Source organism: Kogia breviceps, chromosome 11, assembly GCF_026419965.1.
Source record: "Kogia breviceps isolate mKogBre1 chromosome 11, mKogBre1 haplotype 1, whole genome shotgun sequence".
Classification (NCBI taxonomy): domain Eukaryota; kingdom Metazoa; phylum Chordata; class Mammalia; order Artiodactyla; family Physeteridae; genus Kogia; species Kogia breviceps.
Window position 1 is genome coordinate 40,789,732 of NC_081320.1, and position 22,828 is coordinate 40,812,559.

The window sequence follows — 22,828 nt, forward strand, 5'->3', positions numbered from 1 at the left end:
ATGATCCTGGAGAATGTTCCATGAGCACTTGAGAAAAATGTGTATTCTGTTGTTTTTGGATAGAATGTTCTATAAATATCAATTAAGTCCATCTTGTTTAATGTATCATTTAAAACTTGTGTTTCCTTATTTATTTTCATTTTGGATGATCTGTCCATTGATGAAAGTGGGGTGTTAAAGTCCCCTACTATGATTGTGTTACTGTCGATTTCTCCTTTTATGGCTGTTAGTATTTGCCTTATGTATTGAGGTGCTCCTATGTTGGGTGCATAAATATTTACAATTGTTATATCCTCTTCATGGATCGATTCCTTTATCATTATGTAGTGTCCTTCTTTGTCGTTTGTAATAGTCTTTATTTTAAAGTCTATTTTGTCTGATATGAGAATTGCTACTCCAGCTTTCTTCTGATTTCCATTTGCATGGAATCTTTTTCCATCCCCTCACTTTCAGTCTGTATGTGTCCCTAGGTCTGAAGTGGGTCTCTTGTAGACAGCATATATATGGGTCTTGTTTTTGTATCCATTTAGCTAGTCTGTGTCTTTTGGTGGGAGCATTTACTCCATTTACATTTAAGGTAATATCGATATGTATGTTCCTATTACCATTTACTTAATTGTTTCGGGTTTGTTCTTGTAGGTCTTTTCCTTGTCTTGTGTTTCTTGCCTAGAAAAGTTCTTTTAGCATTTGTTGTAAAGCTGGTTTGGTGGTGAACTCTCTCAGCTTTTGCTTGTCTGTAAAGGTTTTAATTTGTCCATCAAATCTGAATGAGCTCCTTGCTGGGTAGAGCAATCTTGGTTGTAGGTTTTTCTCCTTCATCACTTTAAATATGTCCTGCCACTCCCTTCTGGCTTGCAGAGTTTCTGCTGAAAGATCAGATGTTAGCCTTATGGGGATTCCCTTGTGTGTTATTTGTTGTTTTTCCCTTGCTGCTTTTAATATGCTTTCTTTGTATTTAGTTTTTCATAGTTTGATTAATATGTGTCTTGCGTGTTTCTCCTTGGATTTATCCTGCATGGGACTCTCTGTGCTTCTTGGACTTGAGTAACTATTTCCTTTCCCATGTTAGGGAAGTTTTCTACTACAATCTCTTCAAATATTTTCTCAGTCCATTTCTTTTTCTCTTCTTCTTCTGGGACCCCTATAATTCGAATGTTAGTGTGTTTAATGTTGTCCCAGAGGTCTCTGAGACTGTCCTCAGTTCTTTTCATTCTTTTTTCTTTATTCTGCTCTGCAGTAGTTATTTCCACTATATTATCTTCCAGGTCACTTATCTATTCTTCTGCCTCAGTTATTCTGCTATTGATCCCTTCTAGAGTATTTTTATTTGCATTTATTGTGTTGTTCATCATTGCTTGTTTCCTCTTTAGTTCTTCTAGGTCATTGTTAAATGTTTCTTGCATTTTCTATATTCTTATTTCCAAGATTTTGGATCATCTTTACTATCATTATTCTGAATTCTTTTTCAGGTAGACTGTCTATTTCCTCTTCATTTGTTAGGTGTGATGGGTTTTTACCTTGCTCCTTCATCTGCTGTGTGTTTTTCTGTCTTCTCATTTTGCTTATCTTACCGTGTTTGGTGTCTCCTCTTTGTAGGCTGCAGGTTCATAGTTCCCGTTGTTTTTGGTGTCTGTCCCCAGTGGCTAAAGTTGGTTTAGTGGGTTGTGTAGGCTTCCTGGCGGAGGGGACTAGTGCCTGTGTTCTGGTGGATGAGGCTGGATCTTGTCTTTCTGGTGGACAGGTCCACTTCTGGTGGTGTGTTTTGGAGTGTCTTGGCCTTATAATTTTAGGCAGCCTCTCTGCTAATGGGTGGGGTTGTGTTCCTGTCTTGCTAGTTGTTTGGCATAGGGTGTCCAGCACTGTAGCTTGCTGGTTGTTGAGTGAAGCTGGGTGTTGGTGTTGAGATGGAGATCTCTGGGAGATTTTCACCGTTTGATATTACGTGGAGCTGGGAGGTCTCTTGTGGACCACTGTCCTGAAGTTGGCTCTCCCCCCGCAGAGGCACAGCCCTGACAGCTGGCTGGAGCACCAAGACACTGTCCTCCATACGTCTCATAATAAAAGGGAGAAAAAGTAGAAAGAAAGAAAGAAAGAGGATAAAATGTAATAAAATTAAAAAGTAAGATAAAATAAAATAAAGTTATTAAAATAAAAAATTAGAAAAGAATTATTAAGATAAAAGTTTTGGGGTTTTTTTTTTGTTTTTTTAGTTTTTTTTTTTTGCGGTATTCGGGCCTCTCACTGTTGTGAGTGGCCTCTCCCGTTGCGGAGCACAGGCTCCGGACGCCTAGGCTCAGTGGCCATGGCTCATGGGCCTAGCTGCTCCGCGGCATGTGGGATCTTCCCACATGAAGAAAATGCACGGACAGAACCCTAGGACAAACAGTGAAAGCAAAGCTATACAGACAAAATCTCACACAGAAACATACACATACACACTCACAAAAAGAGGAAAAGGGGAAAAAGTAATATATCTAGCTCCCAAAGTCCACTTCCTCAATTTGGGATGATTCATTGTCTATTCAGGTATTCCACAGATGCAGGGTACATCAAGTTGATTGTGGAGATTTAATCCGCTGTTCCTGAGGCTGCTGGGAGAAATTTCCCTTTCTCTTCTTTGTTCACACAGCTCCCGGGGTTCAGCTTTGGATTTGACCCCACCTTTGCATGTAGGTCGCCTGAGGGCGTCTGTTCTTTGCTCAGACAGGACAGGGTTAAAGGAGCAGCTGATTCGTGGGCTCTGGTTTACTCAGGCCATGGGGAGGGAGGGGTACGGATGCGGGGCGAGCCTGCAGCAGCAGAGGCCAGCATGAAGTTGCACCAGCCTGAGCTGTGCCATGCGTTCTCCCGGGGAAGTTGTCCCTGGATCACGGGACCCTGGCAGTGGCGATCTGCACAGGCTCCCAGAGGGGAGGTGTGGATAGTGACCTGTGGTCATACACAGGCTTCTTGGTGGCTGCAGCAGCAGCCTTAGCGTCTCATGCCCGTCTCTGAGGTTCGCGCTGATAGCCGCAGCTCACATACGTCTCTGGAGCTCCTTTAAGCAGCACTCTTAATTCCATCTCCTTGCACACTGGGAAACACAGAGGCAAGAAAAAGTCTCTTGCCTCTTTGGCAGCTCCAGACTTTTTCCCGGACTCCCTCCCGGCTAGCCGTGGTGTACTAATGCCTTCAGGTTGCATTCACGCCACCAACCCCAGTCCTCTCCCTGCGATTCAACCGAAGGCCGACCCTCAGCTCCCAGCCCCCGCCTGCCCCGGTGGGTGAGCAGACAAGCCTCTTGAGATGGTGAGTGCCAGTTGGCACCGATCCTCTGTGCAGGAATCTCTCCGCTTTGCCCTCCACACCCTTGTTGCTGCGCTCTCCTCCATGGCTCGGAAGCTTCCCCCCTCCACCACCCGCAGTCTTCGCCTGCGAAGGGGCTTCCTAGTGTGTGGAAACCTTTTCTCCTTCACGGCTCCCTCCCACTGGTGTGGGTCCCGTCCCTATTCTTTTGTCTCTGTTTTTCCTTTTGCCCTACCCAGGTACACGGGGGAGTTTCTTGCCTTTTGGGAGGTCTGAGGTCTTTTGCCAGTGTTCAGTAGGTGTTCTATACGAGCAATTCCACGTGTAGATGTATTTCTGATGTATCTGTGGGGAGGAAGGTGATCACCATGTCCTACTCTTCTGCCATCTTCCTGAACTCCCTACCTGTCTTTTCGTTTAAAGAAAAGTATTGACCATCATGAGCCTCAAGCATAAAAAACATGAAATTCTGTACAGCCTGTTCAGCGGATTACCTCCTCTTTTGGAGGCTGATACACTTAAGGATGACAAGTCAAATTTGTGAGCCTGCTGGATGAAGAGGTTGATTCCATTAACGTACTGTCACGTCTCTCTGAAGTACCTTAGGTAGGTCGCCGACTGCGTTCGGCTCCAGGAGATCCTTCCCCAGTGAGCATACCCAGAACACGAAGCAAACTGAATCCCGCCTGCCTCAAAAAAGAACTGTTGAATCTCAAGCAGCGGAGATGTACGTAGAGCTCATTGGAGCCAATACTTTTCTTTGCACGGGAAGAAACTGAGGTCTCATCCAAGGCCAAGCTGCTTAAAGACTGGGTGGAGACCCACACCCATCCCTCAGCTTCCGCCCACCGGACGAGTCTCGCTTCCTCCCTCGCCGGAAGTGGCAGATGGAGCCCCGGCTCTCCTTCGCGTCCGCTGATGCGATTCAAGCTGGGGAAGAAGGGTGTGCCGGGAGGGCGGAGAAGGGGCAAAACTGAGGGTGACCTTCCGGAAGTTCAGGGCTTTGTTTCTGTGGGGACGATCTTACGAGACGAACAGGGATGGGACGGTGAGTCCTCGCCGAGCAAGAGCTGGCCAGGCGGGAACGGAAGACGCAGTCCCGGCCCCCATTTTCTAGACAACGGATGTGATTCTTGGCATCCTCATTTATCGAGCACATCCCGAGGCCCGGCCCTGGGATGCAGCCCAGCAATGATCAGCTTAGTCTCTCCCTAATGTATCAGGTGATGATACATCATCCTGATAAGGCCGCGACTCACTAAAGTTGTGACAGAGGAGCACGTAGAATAGGGAGCTAGTCCTGGGTTCTGGGCACGCTGGTAAATGGACTCATACCAGCAAGTTGAAGGGAGGGAGGATTGCACCACGGGAACTGCCTGTCCTAGAGTGAGAGGTTAGTATCCAACGATGATTCGAAGTTTCTGACCTGAGTGAATTATATAAAACAAACCATTTTGACGTTTGCTAGGGGGCCTTTTTCCCCTAGTTTAAAAACAAAAACCACAAAAAGTTTTTTCCTCGCTGGTTATATGTACTCATTATATTTTGTGTGCACACTGCAGAGAATTCAGATCATACACACAAAAATATTTTTTATAGAAAACAATAAAAATTACCTGCAATTCTGCTATCCAAGATGGCCATATTTTGGTGTGCTTCCTTTATGTTTTTGCTTTCTGAGTGCATCTTTTTGTATAATTGGGTATACATTCTGTCTGTATCTATTTTTTTCCATTGGACATTATCATGATAATAAAGGTTGAACTGCTGTGTGCTAGGACATAATTCACAAATTTTATTCTTTCCTGATTGTAACAGAAAAGATCAGATGTAATTCCAGCAAGTCAAGGATAACTTTTTGTTGTATTTTTCTTTCAATATATTTTTTTGTGTACCTTTTAAAAAACCCACAATTTATGTCACATTTTGTGTTTTGTTTTCCAGTCAGATGTGAAGTACTTAATGTTATTTATTGCTATATTTACACATCCTTAACTACTCTTCGAGACTAGTTTTTAGCGGTTGTTTAGTAAAAACCAATCCCCTGTTACTAGTTAGGTAGGTTTTCAACTTTTTACTCTTAGGATGATGAGAAGGACATCTTATTACATAAATCTTCAGATTGCCAATTTATTCCTTAAGAAAAATGCTAGCAATGGAACCTCCTAGGTAAAAGGATAAAATGAACCTATAAAATTGCCTCACCCAAATATCTCATTGGGACTTAATTGAAATTGTTTTAAAGATCAGATTTTTGCAGTGCTTAGTTTTTCCATTTCAAAGATAGATTATGTCTTTCCAGTTATTTGTCTTTTATGTCCTTTTCTTGTTAAATTTACGTCTATAAAGGGTCCGTATTATTATTTAAGAATTGTACCCTCTTGGCTAAATTCCCATGTGTGAAATGAATATCTTTGAGTTGTGTCATACTTCCTTCTATAAGATTATTTTCTTTATATTTGTGTCTAGGTTCTGCTAAAATATAAATAAATGGTGAGATCAGAAAGCTAAAAAGACCAAGTTAGACTGAGGTTTCCTTAATGCTATAAGTAACCTGTGGTTTAAAAAATTTTTGGTTTTCTGCTCCTAGTTGTCTGTTGGGAAGCTGCCCTTCTTCCACGCATCAGAGCCTGCCTTATCTGCACAGCCAGGGGGCCAGGTGTCAATCTTGATCCTTTCCCAGGAATGGTAAAGGAAGCTAGAAACAGCTCAGCAGAGTTAGGAAGACAGTGTCTCATGAGAATGCCAAACGTTTTGGGGTGGATTTTTCTAGTTTAACAGTTCTATATCTTATTATTCAATTTACTTTAATATATTTAGTTGTTAGTAAGGATATTTGTTAGTGACGTACAGTTGTTAACTTTTGGTCTTTTGGTCTTGTGCAATAGAATCTTGCTTATCGATGAAATGCAGTTAACACATCAGCTGGACCTATTTCCCGAATACAGGGTGACCCTTCTGTTATTTAAAGATGTAAAAAATGCTGGAGACTTGAGAGAAAAGGCCATGGGATGTGCCATTGATGGCTCATTAATAAATCCTACAGTGGTAAGTACTCGTGGGAATGAGTGAACTATATGGGGAGTTTAAGAATATGATTTTTTCATGACGTTATAGGTTAGCCTAAAATTGTTATCTTCAGGTAAAAAGTTCTTGTCCAAGCTGTAAAGTGGAATCAGATTTAGCCAGCCTTGAATTTAACAGTGAATACAAGTTGAAGTGCCAGGGCCTGCCCTTGGAGATACGAAAGGTGGTCTAGCTCTGATGTGATGGCAGATGCCTGGATCTCCATCTTCTCTTTTGAACTAGAAAATCTCTGTAAAGGAGGCATTGCATAGTGGTAGCATCAGCAGGACTTAAATCCCAGATATGCCATTTATTATGACTTTGAGCAAGTGGTAGCCAACCTTTATATAGTGCTTATTTGGTTACTGGCATTGTTCTAAGTTCTTTACATATACCACTAACTCACTTAATCTTCACAACAATCCTGTGAAGTAAGTATGGTGATTATCTGCTTCTACAGATAAAACACTAAGGAATTTGCCCAGGTTCCCTCAGTGGAAAGTGACAGAACTGGAATTCCAACTCATTCTTTGCCTTGGTTTCCTCATCTATTGCATGTGAATAATGATACAGATATATATATAGGGTAGTTTTGAGAAGTATAGAAAATGAAGGTAAAATGTTGAGAATATGGCCTTTCCCATATAATAGCCCTCAATAAGTGTTGTTTTAAAACTTTTTACTATTTACCTAAGTTGCTTGCAGCTGTAAAATTCTGTGATTTTCTAAACACTGTAGGCCCTTGAGATTTTGAAAATTTTGAAAATGTAGTCCATAGGTATTGTGATGAAGTAAAACAGCCTGACACTGGAGTTACCATGATATAGGGCATACATCTTCAGAGTACTCCAGATTCTCTGTGTGTAATTCTTTTTGTTCTCTTTGGTAGATTGTTGATCCATTTCAGATACTTGTGGCAGTAAACAAAGCAGTTCACCTCTACAAACTGGGAAAAATGAAGACAAGAACTCTATCTACTAAAATTATTTTCAATCTTTCCCCAAGTAAAAATGTAATTAATATGGAATTTACTTACTTTATATCTTTTAACCTTGTCATGGTAGCCTTTGTACTCCGGCTTGGGTTGGAGCCTGTTGTTAGTTACAGATGAAAATAATAGTGAAGAAAGAATGCTGGACAGAGAGTTGAGGTTTAGCATTGCCTCTTACTAGACAAATAAGCTTTGGAGTCACTTCACATATGAGTAAACTAAAGTTTAGCTAAATTAACTGAGGATAGTTTTATTTGTCTTTCCTGACCATATAGAATCAGGAAGATCACTCTAAGTGATATTTAAACCTAATGATAAAAATTAGGCATGGATATTTGTGTGTTATCATGTGTATCTTTCGTTCTCCCCATAAACTCTTTGAGGATAGAACCCATGTCTTTTCCATACACCAGAAGCCTGCCCGGGACCTAGAACAGCCCTTTAACACATGCTCACACACCCAGTGCATAGGAAGAGTTTGTGGTTTGAGATACTGATAGTAATCAAAGTTATTGAGTTAAAAACATTCTACCTGGGGCACATTTGAAAAAAAAATGTAATTTTGCTGACAAAGTTTTAGTATTACTACTACTATTAACAACACAATCAAGTGCTGACATCAAGAGAAAAGTTAGGAAACCCATGGCATAGTTTAAAATACAGATGTTCGAAAAGTTTATAAAATGTGTGGTGATAGAATTCCCCAGTACCTGGGGGAAAATTACTGGGTAACTATTGTTTCTTTGAGATCACTGAAATAACTCAAGAGACTGTACAATTCATAAACATCTGTTAAGTTTGTCCCTGTTCCAGCTGTAGGGGCAGAAGAAACAAATATGTTTCTGAGGAAGGCAGATGAACAAGACAAAGTCCAAATGCCCTAAGATAATTGATATAATGGGAATAATAATGCATATCTGTGGGAACAAAGAAGCAATTCATTCTATAAGGAGGAAAGTGCAAGGGGAGTGACATTTGAACTGGACCTTGAAAGATGAGGGCACTCCAGGCAGAGGGCAAAGTGTGAGCCCAGGCAAAAAAATATGAAATGACGGGAGCCCCGAAGAGTCCCGACAGGCTAGAGGGCAGGAGTGCATGGCTAGAGGGTCACTTGGGTCCAGGGGGAGTGGGTGTTTGTGCACCAAGCCAAGTCCAGACTTGAATCTATGGGAATGAGGTGCAGCTTTGAGCAGGGAGTACTCAAGAGGCAGAGCTGGTAGATATTAGGAAGGGATTGTTGAAAAACTGTAGACAGAGAAAACCATTAGGATATGAAAAATAAGAATCTGACCAGGAAAGAGCACAAATGGGGAGAGATTTCAGGTTTTGAAACTACTGGTTTTATTGTCTTTTTTTCCCCCTTAGATTTCAGAGGCCTTGAAAAAATTTGGTATCTCGGCAAATGACACTTAAGTTCTGATTGCTTACATTGAAGAGGGAGAAAAACAAATAAATAAAGAATACCTAATATCTCAGATAGAAGGTCATCAAAAATCTCCCTGAAATAACAAATATTACGGAAGTCAAAAAGGTTTGTAAGCCTGTATTTTTAGAAAGAGCATGATAGATGTGGAATAATACTGTTTGCCTATTGAACACCAATGCTTCTATATATTTTTTTAACTTTTAAGAAAGGTTAATGTAATTAAAAGTTACTTGAAAAATAATTAAAGATGCAAAGAATTGGAAATGCAGGTTTATGTAACATACAATTAAAAACTTAGTTGATGCATTCATTCTTTTTATATATATATAAATTTATTTATTTATTTGTGGCTACGTTGGGTCTTCATTTCTGCACATGGGCTTTCTCTAGTTGCGGCAAGCGGGGGCTACTCTTCGTTGCAGTGCGCAGGCTTCTCATTGTGGTGGCTTCTCTTGTTGCCAAGCATGGGCTCTAGGCACGCGGGCTTCAGTAGTTGTGGCACACGGGCTCAGTAGTTGTGGCTTGTGGGCTCTAGAGCACAGGCTTCAGTAGTTGTGGCACACAGGCTTATTTGCTCAGCAGCCTGTGGGATCTTCCCGGGCCAGGGCTCGAACCCATGTCTCCTGCATTGGCAGGCGGATTCTTAACCACTGTGCCACCAGGGAAGCCCGCTGCATTCTTTTTAAAAGAATAGATAATTTTAAATATCTATATCTTACGCAGTACATTTGAAATGTAAAACGTAGTATGAAGTTAATGTCTAGATGTATGCTTTTAAAATTGGTACAAATGTATTTCTATGTTTAGGGAGTTATCACCATAACTGCAATTGAAACTTGACATAAGTGATGAATTGTCATCTACTTTCCCTATTTTAATCACATTGTGATTTTACTCCATTATCCCAATAATTGAGTAATAAATAAATTCACATATACATGCTCGTGTAATGAAAATTAGTAGTACCTGAATATGTCAGCATGTCATAATCTTTTATTTTTACAGATATATAAACTATCTTCACAAGAAGAAAGTATTGGGACATTTTTGGATGGTATCATTTGTAGAATGTCAACAAAAGATGTTTTGTGAAATGACAAATATTAAAAAATTTCAGCAATTATACAAAACATTCATTATTTTTTCTAGATTATAAAATCTATTGTTTGTTGTAGAAAATTTTAAAGCACAGAATGGTAACAAAGGAAAAAAAAACCCATTCCGATCCTATCTCTTAATATTTTAAAAGATAACCATGGTTACTGTTATTTGTTATTGTCTTCTAGTCTTCTGTTTCTGTTCAAATATATTTTATTTTTATGTAAGTGGAATAATTACTAACATTTAGTGGGTGTCTACAATGTACTGAGTTCTTGTCTTCATGACTTTATATCCCTCAGCTCATATTCCTGCACTTACTTCTGGCTACTCCAGCATTGCTGTTCCAAGCCTCCTGGTTCCAAGTTTTTACATGCAAGAATTCATTTAATTATCACAGCATCATATGAGGTAGATACTGTTAATACTCCCATTTTACACAAAGGCAACTAAAAGGTTGTAGAAGTAATAAATAACTTGCCCAAGGTTTTACAGCTAAAAGTCATGTTTTATAAATGCTCTGGGGTTTTTTTTTTTTTTCTATTTTGTCTTAAAATATGATTGTGTCAGTCAAGATAGAGTAGGTTAGGGGTCAGCAAACTTTTCTGTTAAGGACAAGGTAGTACGTATTTTCAGTTCTACAGGCCATATGGTGTCTGTTGCACCTACTCAGCTCTTGCTGTTGTAGTGCTGAAGCATCCACAGACAGTATATAAATGATACACACAGCTGTATCCCAGTAAAACTTTATTTACAAAAATAAGTGATGGGCAAGATTTGACCAGAGGGCAGTAGTTTCTGGACTCCTAGGTTAGATTAGGAGTAATTTAGGGTCCCTAAAGCTCATTGGTTTCATACGACAAAAGTTTGTGTCTTGCTCACTCCGCATAGCCACTGGTGAATCAGTAGGAAGACTCATTGCAGTGACTCAGGAATCCAGTCAGCCGAAGGCTTTATGTCAGCATGTGCTCTGTGGGATACTGCACAGCTGGAAGTCATGCTGTGAGTTACATGGTGGCTCTTAAAGCTCCCATGTGGAAGTGACAGATAACGCTTATCTCATGTTTCACTGTCCAGTCACATGGCCATGCCAACATCAAAAGGGGTGGGGGAGTGCAATCCTGCACCATGATAGAGAACGGAGAGGTAGAAATCCTTAGGGGACAAACATATATTTCCATTGTGGTCATAAATAATAAGGTACCAAAGCACATCGTTAGCATTTCTTTCATGTGCTGTGCTAAGCTCTTGCTATGCACTGCCTCATATAGTCCTCTATACAACCCCAAGAGATTTTACCACCTTCAAGGAAGCAAATTTAGTCTCTGAACTCTATTTCAAAAAATTTCAATCCTACAGAACAATTGAAAATAATACAATGAACATCCATGTGACTTTCATGTGATTTCACTATTTGTTAACATTTTGCTACATTTGCTTGCTTTTCTGAAATATTTGAAAGTAAATTGCAGACCTCATGGCACTTCACCCTACATTGTGTTTAGTTGTCATGTCTCTTAGTCTCCTTTAATCTAGAACAATCTTTTTTTTAAGAGTATTTTTGATATGGACCATTTTTATAAGTATTCATAAGTATTTTTATTTAAAAAAATATTTAATTTGGTTGTGCTGGATCTTAGTTGCAGCAGGTGGCTCCTTAGTTGTGGCTCATGTGGGCTCCTTAGTTGCAGCTGGTGGGCTCCTTGGTTGTGGCACGCAGGCTCCTTAGTTAGAGCATGCCTGTGGGATCTAGTTCCCTCACCAGGGATCAAACCTGGGATCCCTGCTTTGGGAGCGCAGAGTCTTAACCACTGTGCCACCAGGGAAGTCCCATAGAACAATCTTTCTTTCTTTTTTTTTTTAAGTGATGTTGACATTCTTTGACGAGTACCCTAGATGTGTTTCAGAATTTCAGAATGAGTTTGTTTGTGACTCGAGTCAGTTTAAAAATTTTGGGGAATGATAGTAGATAGATTTTGTGTCCTTCCAGTTGTATATTGTTGGGAGGCACATAATGTCAGTTGGCCTCACCATTGGTGATACAGTTTGGTCACTTCATTAAGGTTGTCCCCACCCCCTGCCAGACCTCTCCATTATGAAGGCATCTTTTCCCCTGAAGCTTAGGAAGTCAAAGCTGCCCTAAAGTTCAAAGTGCTTGTGGTCAAAATTAAAACTCAGATCTATCTGAGTGACCCCTGATTCTGTGCTCCTAATGACTCCATCACACTCACTGCTTTTTCCCATGCCATCACTGTCAAACATGTTTTTATCAATGTGAAACATCACGTATGTAATTCTGTTTTTATACAACATTGCTTTCAATTTTTCACTTCGCTTTTGCAAATAAATCTGTACACATCTCTTTCTTTAGGATAGCTTCCCTGAAGTGGAGTTATTAGGGAAGAGGATATGAATTTTTTAATACCAGAAAGGTGCCATTTTGCATTTGTAATTGGCACAAGTGTGCCAGTCTCAGCAGACTCGCCAACAATGCCTTTTAACTTTTCAACATTTTCACCATTTTGAGTTGTCAGACTACTGGTGAAGTTGAACTGTTTATTAGTTTGTTATGAAGAGTGTTTTGAAAGGCTTTATTTCTGTAACTATTTATAATGTTTTCAACTCTTTGTAAGCCTTTGGGTGAAGAAGAAAAAAGTAATGCCGTTTCCTGGGAAAGAAGTTAACGTAAGCTTCACAAGCTTTTTCTCTAAAAAAATTGATCCAATTTAGGAACGATGTTCTTTGTTCCTAAATTAACCAGGTTGCTTCAGAGCCTAAAGGCTCCCCAGCAAAAGCAACCTGTAATTATAGGGACTTTGGTGCTGGCAGAGAAGGGATGCAGTTTGGTAGGACACCCTTATCTGGCTCCTTAGTCAAGGGTTACATATTAAAGTAAAAAGCCAGCTGTCTCTGGGATAAGGTGAGGGAAGGGGGCTCTGTTACCCAGGCAATCATTGTTGCTCCCCATCTCCCCAGTCTTGGGAACAACTAAGGCTGTAACTACAGTGAAATGGTCTTTAATCCCCTATTCCCCTCCCCACCACACACTCAGAAGAACTACAAGCTGCTCCTCCTAAGCCCTGCACCTTCTTTTTAGAAGGAGCCTCATGGCTCACAGGCTATTTCAGGCCTGCCTCCTGCTGCCATTATCATTCTGCCTTTCCCCTTGATGACCTTTCCACTTGTCTGCAAACTACAGTAGTCAATTCCTCTGCTCTGGGACCTGTGCTGGGGTTGCAGCTGCTTCTCTGCTCCTGGCTTTGGTTTGCTGACTGACGTGCCATCTGTACTCCATGCTACAATATTGAGTAAAGCACAGATCTCTAGGCTGATTGGGTGCAATGAGCAAAGTTTGTATTCATCAAATTTGCCTGTTCTTGTTTTCATAATCCTCTGTGCCAGTAGTCTCCCATTGTTCCCTCCAGGTCACCCTTCATCTTTCTCCACTCTTCTCTCTGCCCTGGAGGCTGACTTACCATGTACCCAGCAAGAGGTCCTCCCTTCCCCTTGGCTTCTACTTGGGTTTGGCCAGTGTGTGTGAAGGGGGGAGGCTAGCAGGAGAACGAGGGCAGGGTACTTATTCTCCTGGCCCGTCCCTGCAAGGACCCCCTAGGCTGGCTTTGGCTCTGAACCTCTCAGGGTGGTCTGGGCTACTCAACTCCTGGGTCAGGCTCCTGTCACCTCTCCCTCCGCCTCGCTTCAGGCCTCTGAGCAATAACACGCCTGGTTCCCCTCTACCCATCCACACCTTCATAATTAGGCCCTTTGGTGATCTGTATCTGTAAAATCAGCTCCAGTTATCCTAATTTGAGTGCTGATACCGTCTCCCTTTTGCTCAATTTGTTAAAAGGTTAAGTCAGGTTAGACTAGAAACATTTCTGTAGAGCTGAATCATTGTTCTAGGATTTCTGAACATCCTGCCAAGGACCTATTAGTCCACTTTCTTTCCCCTTGAAATAATTTGCTGTTATTTCCTCTCATTCGTCTCTTTTAGGTTATGAGGTCTCAGTGGGAGACCAGGGCATTGACCTGAGGCTAGGTTCTTGGGAGCCCCAATGAGAGATCAGGGGAGATGATGTTCTTTCCAGGACATTTTCCTTATCTTTCTGAGGCTTCTAAAACACTATGAGTCTTGACTGTCTACCTTCCATTTCATTGGCCCATTTCTGGACTGAGCTGGTCTATTAGGCAAGTGTTCTTCATAAATGCAAGCATGGGATTTCATTGACATGCTGCTCTCAAGTCCCACAACTCTGGGAATAACAGTGATTCCAAAAATATAATTACTTATTATAATCAGGCTCCTATAGGCAATATAAAAATAATTTATCCAGTTACTTGTAACTGTTTAATTAACTGTAATAAGTTAACAGTTACTTGTTAAGCAAGTAACAACAGTGATATAAGTGCTTAATGAGAAGTGCAAAGGCTTCAAAGAGGGAGCAGATACAAGATCCATCTGCTTGGGAGGGCTCAGAAGTCTTGATGGAGAAGGTAGCACTAAACTGGATCTTGAAGAAAGAACAGAGCATTAGTCACATATTGGAATTTGGTCAAGTATGGTCCGACCGCTGGTGATAGGGGCATAATGAGGCTTGGAGGTGAATCTTGCATCCCAGCAGACAGAGCTGATTCTCTTGGAATACAGTGCTTTACACTACCTAATAATTCACTTGTCAGACAGCTGCCTGTTCAGCATGTGGTACTGAAAAAGCAAAATGTTCAGGCCTTCAAGTCAGAGCTGCCAAGGCTTGGGTGCCACCCTGCCATGTTCTATGGGGTTGTGGATAGGATATCTCAGGCTTGTAGGCTTTGGTTTCCCATTTGTAAAATGGAAACAATATCAACCTTAGCTCTTAGGTTGCTGCCAATATCAAATAGTATAGCATAGGAAAAGTGCTTTCTCACAGTGCCAGGCATCTAATATCTCAGTGAATAACAGCTGTCTCTCCTTCCCTGTGTGTACCTGCATAATGCTGAGGCAGATAGTAAAACCAAGTAAGACTCACTGCTGGTGGGAAAGTAAAACTCTGGACAACAGTTTGGCAGTTCCTCAAAATGTTAAAATAGAGTTACCATATGACCCAGCAATTCCACTCCTAGGTATATACCAAAGGAATTGAAAACAGGTGTTGAAACAACCACTTGTACCGAATGTTCATAGCAGCACTATTCACAATAGCCGAAAGGTGGAAACAATTCAAATGTCCATCAATGGATGACTGGATGAACAAATGTGGTCTATCCATACCATGCAACATTATTCAGCCATGAAAAGCAATGAAGTACTGATACATGCTAGGACATGGGTGAACTTTTGAGAACAAAAGTGAAAGGCTGAACGTAAAAGTTCACATATAATGTGTTTCCATTTAAATGAAACATCAAGAATAGGTAAATCCATAGAGACAGAAAGCAGGTTAGTGGTTGCTAGGGGCTCGGGAGCAGTGGAAATAGGGAGTGACTACCTACTGACTAACAGGTCTCCTTTTGGGGTAAAGAAAATGTTTTGGAACTAGACAGAGGTGGTAGTTACACAACATTGTGAATGTACTAAATGCCACTGAATTGTACACATTTAAATGGTTAATTTAAAAAAATAGAATAAAATTACACACCTGCCTTACCTTTAGGAGTTCACAATCTTAGCTGGGTCTCTTTAGACTCTTAAGAGTTGGCTGAGGGAACTTCCCTGGTGGTCCAGTGGTTAAGAATCCACCTTCGAATGCAGGGGACACGGGTTCGATCCCTGGTCATGGAACTAAGATCCCACATGCCGTGGGGCAACGAAGTCTGCGCCACAACTACTGAGCCTGTGCACCACAGCTGGAGAGAAGCCGGTGCGCTGCAACAAAAGATCCCACGTGCCGCAACTAAGACCCGATGCAGCCAAAAATAAATAAATATTAAAAAAAAGAAAAAGTTGGCTGAGGCACATTTGCAGCAACATCGATGGACGTAGAGATTATCATGCTAAGTGAAGTCAGAAAGAGAAAGACAAACACCATATGATATCACTTATATGTGGAATCTAAAATATGACACAAATGAACTCATCTACAAAACAGAACCAGACAGACGTAGAGAACAGATTTGTGGTTGCTAAGGGGGAGGGGGCGTGGGGGAGGGATGGAATGGGAGTTTGGGATGGGCAGATGCAAACTATTACATATAGGATGGGTAAACAACAAGGTCCTAATGTATAGCACAGGGAACTATATACAATAATCTGTGATGAACCATAATGGAAAAAAATCTGGAAAAGAATGTACATATATGTATAACTGAATCACTTCCCTGCACAGCAGAAATTAACAAATTGTAAATCAACTATAGTTCAATAAAATAAATTTTTTTTTTTTTTTTTTTTTAAAGAGGGCTTCCCTGGTGGCGCACTGGTTGAGAATACACCTGCCGATGCAGGGGACAAGGGTTTGTGCCCCGGTCTGGGAAGATCCCACATGCCGCAGAGTGGCTGGGCCCGTGATCCATGGCCACTGAGCCTGCACTTCCGGAGCCTGCGCTCCGCAATGGGAGAGGCCACAACAGTGAGAGGCCCGCATACCGAAAAAAAAAAAACAAAAAAATTAAAATTAAAATTAAAAAAAAGAAAAGTTGGCTGAGGCAAAGACAGGTAGGTTCCCAAGACTCAGTTTCATCATCTGCATGCAGGGCCAAGAGTCTGGAATGTGCTGAGACTTCCAGACTTCATTTCTTACACAGAGAATTACCCATAATTCCTCTATCCAGAGACAAATGCTGCCAATGTTTGGTGTAACCATTCAGACTTTTCTCTCTGCATGCTTGTGTGTATAAATTATTTTTGTTATATTTTTCCTAAAATGAATGAAAACATACCGTTTCATAACCTTTATAGCTTGGTGCTATATTTTCACAATTATTTTTCTTGTCAATAAATCCTCCTCATTATTCATGGCTATGAGGAAGGTTGAAGAGCCTGAATGTAAACCAAGGCCATTGGGTGTTGAGGAAGCCACAGAAGCTGGAGAATACAGGAAAGAGAGGGCAGGGACAGATCAAGGACCTCTGGCCCCTCAGCTTGACTATTAGGTTTCTGACTGGTTATTATTAGATAGCCTCATTAGGGATACTCAGCTGCACTTTGGAGCCTTCTATTCTCTTTTGATTCTTAGTTCAAGTTTTGCTTAACATTTAAAAAAATATTAAAATGTACTGAAAACAATGTAACATACCCATGGCTCACCACCCTGCCTTCATGTTAGTTAAACCCTTGTGGCCTTTTTGCGTGCCAAAGATCTGGAGCCTCAGCAGTCTCCCATCAGCAGCCTTGGATTCCAGCTGCCAGGATGGCACCTTTGGGGTGGTCATGATCTTTCTCTCCAAGTCTGGTCTCTCTCCAGCATCTTCCTAGATGCTCTTGCCAGAAATCTGGCTGTCATCTCTGACCACTTCTTCATCCTCAGATCATCAACTCTTGCCATTTCTGCCCCCAAAGTGCACCTCCAAGTGGGCCAGGTCACACCCATGGCCCAACTCTGGCCCAAGTCACTGCTTTCTCTCGTAGGACCCCTGCTAGCCTAGATGGCTCCTTTGTGAACATAGTACAAGGCACCCCCTTCACAAAGACACAACCTATTGGAAACAGTTCAGTAAGCAGTGACACCTTTGAGCAAATAAGAAAAAGGTGCCTTTTCCTTTGGTCAGACTCAACTCTGTGCCAGGGCTCATGGATTTTAGTTCCCACTAGCCTTCTTGGACGAGGTGCTCTTTTACAGTGAGCAGCCTGCATATCTGTATCTGGAGGCCCTTCTTTCGCCTGGACTGCTGTGCTAGCCTCTGGGGGCAGGGGGATATATGCTTCCATTCCTGGCTCTTCCAATCCATTTGCCACATGTAGCCAGAGTAATAGACACACACCACACACCCCACCCCTACCTCTGGTTATGTTACTCCCCAGCTAAAAGCATAGCAATGGCCTCCTGGTGTTCTTGGAATAGAGTCCAAATTTCTTAACCTGGATGATAGACCCTGCATGGCTAGGTTCCTGCTGCCCTCATCCAGCTGTGAAGCACCTTGTGTGCTGAGCCAGGGCACTTGGACTCTGGTCTGTGATGACAGAGCACAGGGTGAGGGGCAAATTCCCCAGGGTCATAGCAGCTGTGTGGAGGGGCTGAGGGTGGACACCAGAGAGCACCAAGGTGCTGGGTGAACTGCCGTGGTGTGGGGTGTAGGCCGTCCACAAGGGCAAGGACTCCTGAGCTGTACCAGACCCTGCGTACCCGCCCCTTCAAGGCTAATTCCCCAGTGATCAGAGAGCGCAGAATGGACTCCCTGCTCCATCATAGCCCAGCTACTTGAGCCTGGGATTTATGATGAACAAATATCCAGGAGGTGGCCAATGAGGTGCCATCTAGGACCTGGCCCCTGGAAGTGGAGTGTGCCCTTGCAGTCTCTCCTGGATGCCAGGTGGAGGCTGAGGGCAGCGGCTGCCCTGGACACTCACGGCTCTTGTGGTAGCAGGTGAGAGGCCACGGGTGGAAGGACAGTGTTCTTAGGTATGGCCTGGAGCTCTGGACCCTCCTCTGGCTCTCAAGGCTGGTCTATTTTTGGTGTTTGGCTCTTATGCCACCTCAACAGCCTGAAAATTTGCAAACAAGTGGCAAGAAGCCTTTGTTGAAACTTGTACTTGGAAACTCAGGACTACTGCAGTGTATGGTCCCTGGGAGAGGGACACATGCTTGGCTGCTGCATGGTGCCACCCCAATGTATGGAGAAGCTGAGAGAGCCAGGGAAAGGGGAAAGAAGGAGAGGGGAGGGTACTTTATAACTAGAGATTTGTATATGTTATTTTAGTAAATCCTCTAAACAACTTCAGAAGACAGGTTCTTAGAGAAGATTATGTAACATGCCCAGGGTCATGCATGGAGACAGAATCAAATGCAGACCTTTCTGCTGACTCTACACCTTCTCCCAGTGGTTGTGGCCCATTTCTTCTTGGGTAGAAGCAGAAAGACACATCCTTGAGCAGGGTCATCCCCGGTTCTGGGGGGGTGGGAGGATAAGCCACTCACATGGCTTCTTCTCTCTCCCCCAGGGCTGCCAGGAAGTGATACAGGGACTCCTATCTCTCTCTTGAACTTTGAAATCCAGACACAGAAGTCTTCCATGGCTCCTTATCAAATCCACAAATACCAGGAGAATTATCGCAAATGGGTCATGGGTTTGTTCTCCAAGGTGATGACCGAGCACCTTCCCACCACCTTCCACCACATCCTAAAGCTGCCAAGAATGCTTGTGCTCTTGCTTGCGGGGGCCCCTTGCCCTATTCCTGGTCTCTGGCTCCTGGGTCCTGGCCTTTGTGGCCAGCCTCGCCCTCCTTGCTGCCCTGAGGTTTCTTGTCAAACACCCCTGGATCCAGTTTGAGGTCATGTCTTTGCACACAGACATGTCTGACATCGCCAAATCCTACTTCAGTGAGAGTGGCTCCTGCTTCTGGGTGGTTGAGTCAGAGGGGCAGGTGGGGGGCATGGTGGGAGCGCTGCCCGTTGAGAAGCCCACCCTGTGGAATGAGCAGTTGCAGCTGCTTCACCTACATGTGGCCCTGCAGCATCGTGGTCAGGGGATAAGTAAAAGCCCTGGTCAGGACTGTCCGAGTCTGCGTGGGACCAGGGCTACAGCAAAGTGGTCCTCAGCACCAGCACACTGTAGTATTCTGCCCTGGCCCTTTACCAGCGCCTCGGCTTCTGGAAGATGGGCTAGTTTTTCTTCTCCACAAGCTATAAACTAGTTGCTGTCTCTGCAATTCAATTTATCTACTGTCTCCCCTCTGCTCAGGTCTCTCAGGTACCGGAGCAAGGAGGGGGCCTATGATCTGTGTCACTGTGGATTAGTTAGGAGGGATTGGGTCTGCTGCAGTAATAAGCAAACCTGCAGTCTCAATGGGACAGCACAGTAAAAGCTTACTGCTTGTTCACATTGGAACCCAATGGCCTTGGTGGTAGGGTGGCTCTGCTCCATTCAGTTTTTGGGGTTGCTACTGTTTCACTTATCTAGTGCCACGAGAATGTTGCATAAAAAACCACCACAAAATAATGATAAACATTTTTTTAGCTCATGAATCTGTGGGTCAGCAGCTTAGGCTGAGCTCGGCTGGGCCGCCCCTTAGAACTCCAGGTGTCATGCCCCGCCTCTTCAGTGAGAGGAAATGCGAAGTCATGTGGAAAGGGCGTGGAGAAAGCGTCTGAGGAGAATCCACGTGAGAAGGATCACGGCCAATGATGCCATCAGTCTGCTATGGCCCCCAAGGTCTCTGCTGAAGGGGAAGAAGGCAGCCAGGGACAGACTGTGGGATTTGACATGGACTAGACCTAGAAGTGGCACAACCCACATTCCAGTGGTCAGGACCAGGTCATGATTTAAATCAAGCTTCTGTTGCCTCTTGAGTTGTGTCTACTAAAGGCTAATGGCCCTGAAGGAAGCTGGAATGAGGCTAGGAGGTAGATCTGGACCCAAGGCACCTGTGTCTGCTAAGTCTCTGGACCCACCTGGTGGCTACCTTAACCAGACACTGTCTGACACCAAGTCAACAAAAGGGCTCTCACCGTGTTATGCTGCATTTCTTTTCCTTGACTGGTGCTTTTAGACTGACGTTCCCCACACACCTCAGGGAGACACTGCATAGCTCCCTGCATCTCTACAGACGGGAAATAAATAACCCTCTGCTGCTTGCTTTACTATGAGTCAATCAGAAGTTATTTTCTATAAAAACACACACAAAAAGGGACTTACTCTTGCCTAGAATTAAGATAATACCACTGTAACAAACATCCCTGTGGGCAAGGCCACTGTGGAGAAAGTACTGCTCCTAAACCATTAATAATCTTAGTCATCATTCTACCTAAAGACTCTTTAGAAGGTTACTACTTCTAAATTACACGTGGACAGCAAGGTAGGTTTTATTAAACCAGACTCATAAAAGTAAGGATTGTGCTCCTTCAGGCTGATAAGAGATAATTCCAAGGTTCTGAGGAAAACACTCTTATGTCAGTTCCAAGGAACTTTTCTCCCCAAGAGTTGATTGGTCACTTTCTGTGGAGGAAAAGAAAGGCAGGAAAGAAGTTAGATACTCTTGCCACTAGGGGCAGACAGCCACTCCTCACCCCAGACATGCTGCTGAAGAGACCAGTGTTGTTCTCCCCGTCTTGTTTATCTTTCCCAGCGACAGAAACTATGGCAATTACACAAAAAATACTTGCTGAAGTGTTTAGGGAAGATGATCTGCAGTCTATTATAGTCTACACAAAAATATAATATTAATATAATCCTAATAGACTAATCCATCCATCAGTTCACAAGCACAATAAGAGGCCTGGCCTTGTGATGCTGACACACCAGACAGGCCATGTAGTGCCTGGGGCGTCCCCACCTGAGGGAGCCCAGCCTGAGCTGCGGTATGCGCTCCACAAGCAGCTCTCCAATCCCACATCGGTCTGGTATGGACTTGTCTCTTGGTTTCTGAGTTTCAGAGTCCTCTAGGGGTGAAGTGAGGGGGTTGGGAAAGAAATGAGAACACTGAAGCATCTGGACCTTCAGGCATAGTAGCCCATCTGCTTTCTCAAGGAATTAATTGGTAGCAAGTCCCCTAGCCTGTGAGGTTCTGGGACTTGCAGTACCACTGATTCTACTGGGGCTGTGGGCAGGAAATGGTAGTGGCTTCAAGGCTCTGAGTACCCAAACTGCCAACTTGTATGCTACACTTGGACATTTTCCAATTTATTTAAAAAGTTCTAGTGGTATATGATTCACCCATAAGGGGCATAAAACTATCATTTGGGACTCTGCATGAAAACTCATCAGTTCTGAATAATGTGGGCATTTCCAGCATGGCATCTAAACTGACACCCAAGTATGAAATTTGGTTTCATTCCAAATGTATGCCTGGAAGGTACCTTATTTATTTATTTATTAAACAATTTAAAAACATTAGAACAATTTTTTTTTGGCTGTGCTGTGCGGCATGTGGGATCTTAGTTCTCTGGCCAGGGATCAAACCCGTGCCCCCTGCAGTGGAAGCATTGAGTCTTAACCACTGGACCACCACGGAAGTCCCTGGAAGATGCCTTTTTTATATTTGCCTTTCTAGATTTCAGATTTGAAGTCTAGTTACAGGTGCTTTTATCTTCTAAATTTTAGTAGTGGTACAATGCGTTACAAGCTTAAGTTCACTCTCCAAATGTGGTTAATTCAAACAGGTCAGATGTGTTTTTCTCAATTTCTCTTTCCCCTGATAAATCTCATCAATCCTGCTCTAGGAATGACTGACCTTTTTATATAGCTGGGCTCGCAGACGGTATGACTTATATTCTGATCTCCTCTTTTCCTCTTCTCTCTTTTTCTGTACTTCTGGAAGCTGTTCATAAATCCTTAGAAATGGCACCGATGGAAAGACAGAAAGCAGTGAGGTCACCTGACCACAGAGGCACACGATCACTCCTCCCCACACCTCCCTAAGCTCTACTGCTCTCCAGGCACACTCAGTCCCTCACACAGGCTGTGGGCCTGTTGTGTGCCCAGCTTCCTGTTAGACACTTGGACACAAAGAACCCTGGCCTGGAGTGCTCATGATCTGAAAAGGGATACAGATAAAAACATAATAAAATCCCGCTAATAGTGGTTACTTATGGGAAAGAAGTGGAATTAGGGGTGGAGATGAACTTCTTTTCACTTTATATGGAAAAATGTATGGTTTCAATATAAGATAATGACTTTGTATTACTACCATATTTTTAAGCATGAAAAATAATGCAAAAGAAAATACAATAATCGTCATATCTACAAAATGCTACATAGAGTTATAGGAAAAGAAACAAAACTTATTCTGATTGAAGGAGGTCAAGGAAGACCAGAGAGGAGACTAAGCTTGAGGTAGGTCTTGAAGAATAGTTAGGAGCAAGAAGGGGAGGTGGGGAGAAGGGAGTGTT

General features: G+C 42.9%; 3 protein-coding genes across 8 annotated transcripts in view; 2 read left to right on the forward strand and 1 right to left on the reverse strand.

Annotated features, from left to right (window-relative positions):
* The window catches only part of TPRKB (TP53RK binding protein), a 27,363-nt gene extending 17,503 nt beyond the window's left edge, over positions 1 to 9,860 (forward strand). Inside the window, 6 exon segments of the mRNA XM_067007405.1 lie at positions 3,709 to 3,891; positions 6,174 to 6,333; positions 7,241 to 7,363; positions 8,708 to 8,829; positions 8,831 to 8,873; positions 9,774 to 9,860. Coding sequence (XP_066863506.1) covers positions 3,839 to 3,891; positions 6,174 to 6,333; positions 7,241 to 7,363; positions 8,708 to 8,829; positions 8,831 to 8,873; positions 9,774 to 9,860 — 588 coding nt within the window. The 5' untranslated portion in view covers positions 3,709 to 3,838.
* NAT8 (N-acetyltransferase 8 (putative)) lies at positions 7,468 to 19,844 on the forward strand. The gene is given in 5 exon segments (XM_059078895.2): positions 7,468 to 8,873; positions 18,943 to 19,157; positions 19,159 to 19,476; positions 19,478 to 19,497; positions 19,499 to 19,844. Coding segments are annotated over 4 exon segments (702 nt in total). The 5' UTR covers positions 7,468 to 8,873; positions 18,943 to 19,013; the 3' UTR covers positions 19,719 to 19,844.
* A 934-nt stretch (positions 19,845 to 20,778) lies between these two features.
* Positions 20,779 to 22,828, reverse strand: part of ALMS1 (ALMS1 centrosome and basal body associated protein) — a 203,157-nt gene continuing 201,107 nt past the window's right edge. For all 6 annotated transcript variants that reach the window (XM_067007400.1, XM_067007399.1, XM_067007398.1 and 3 more), the window contains 2 exons: positions 22,171 to 22,270; positions 20,779 to 20,936 (listed from right to left, as the gene is read on the reverse strand). In XM_067007400.1, the coding sequence (XP_066863501.1) occupies positions 20,892 to 20,936; positions 22,171 to 22,270 (145 nt within the window). In that variant the 3' untranslated portion in view covers positions 20,779 to 20,891. The remainder of the gene's footprint in view (positions 20,937 to 22,170; positions 22,271 to 22,828) is intronic.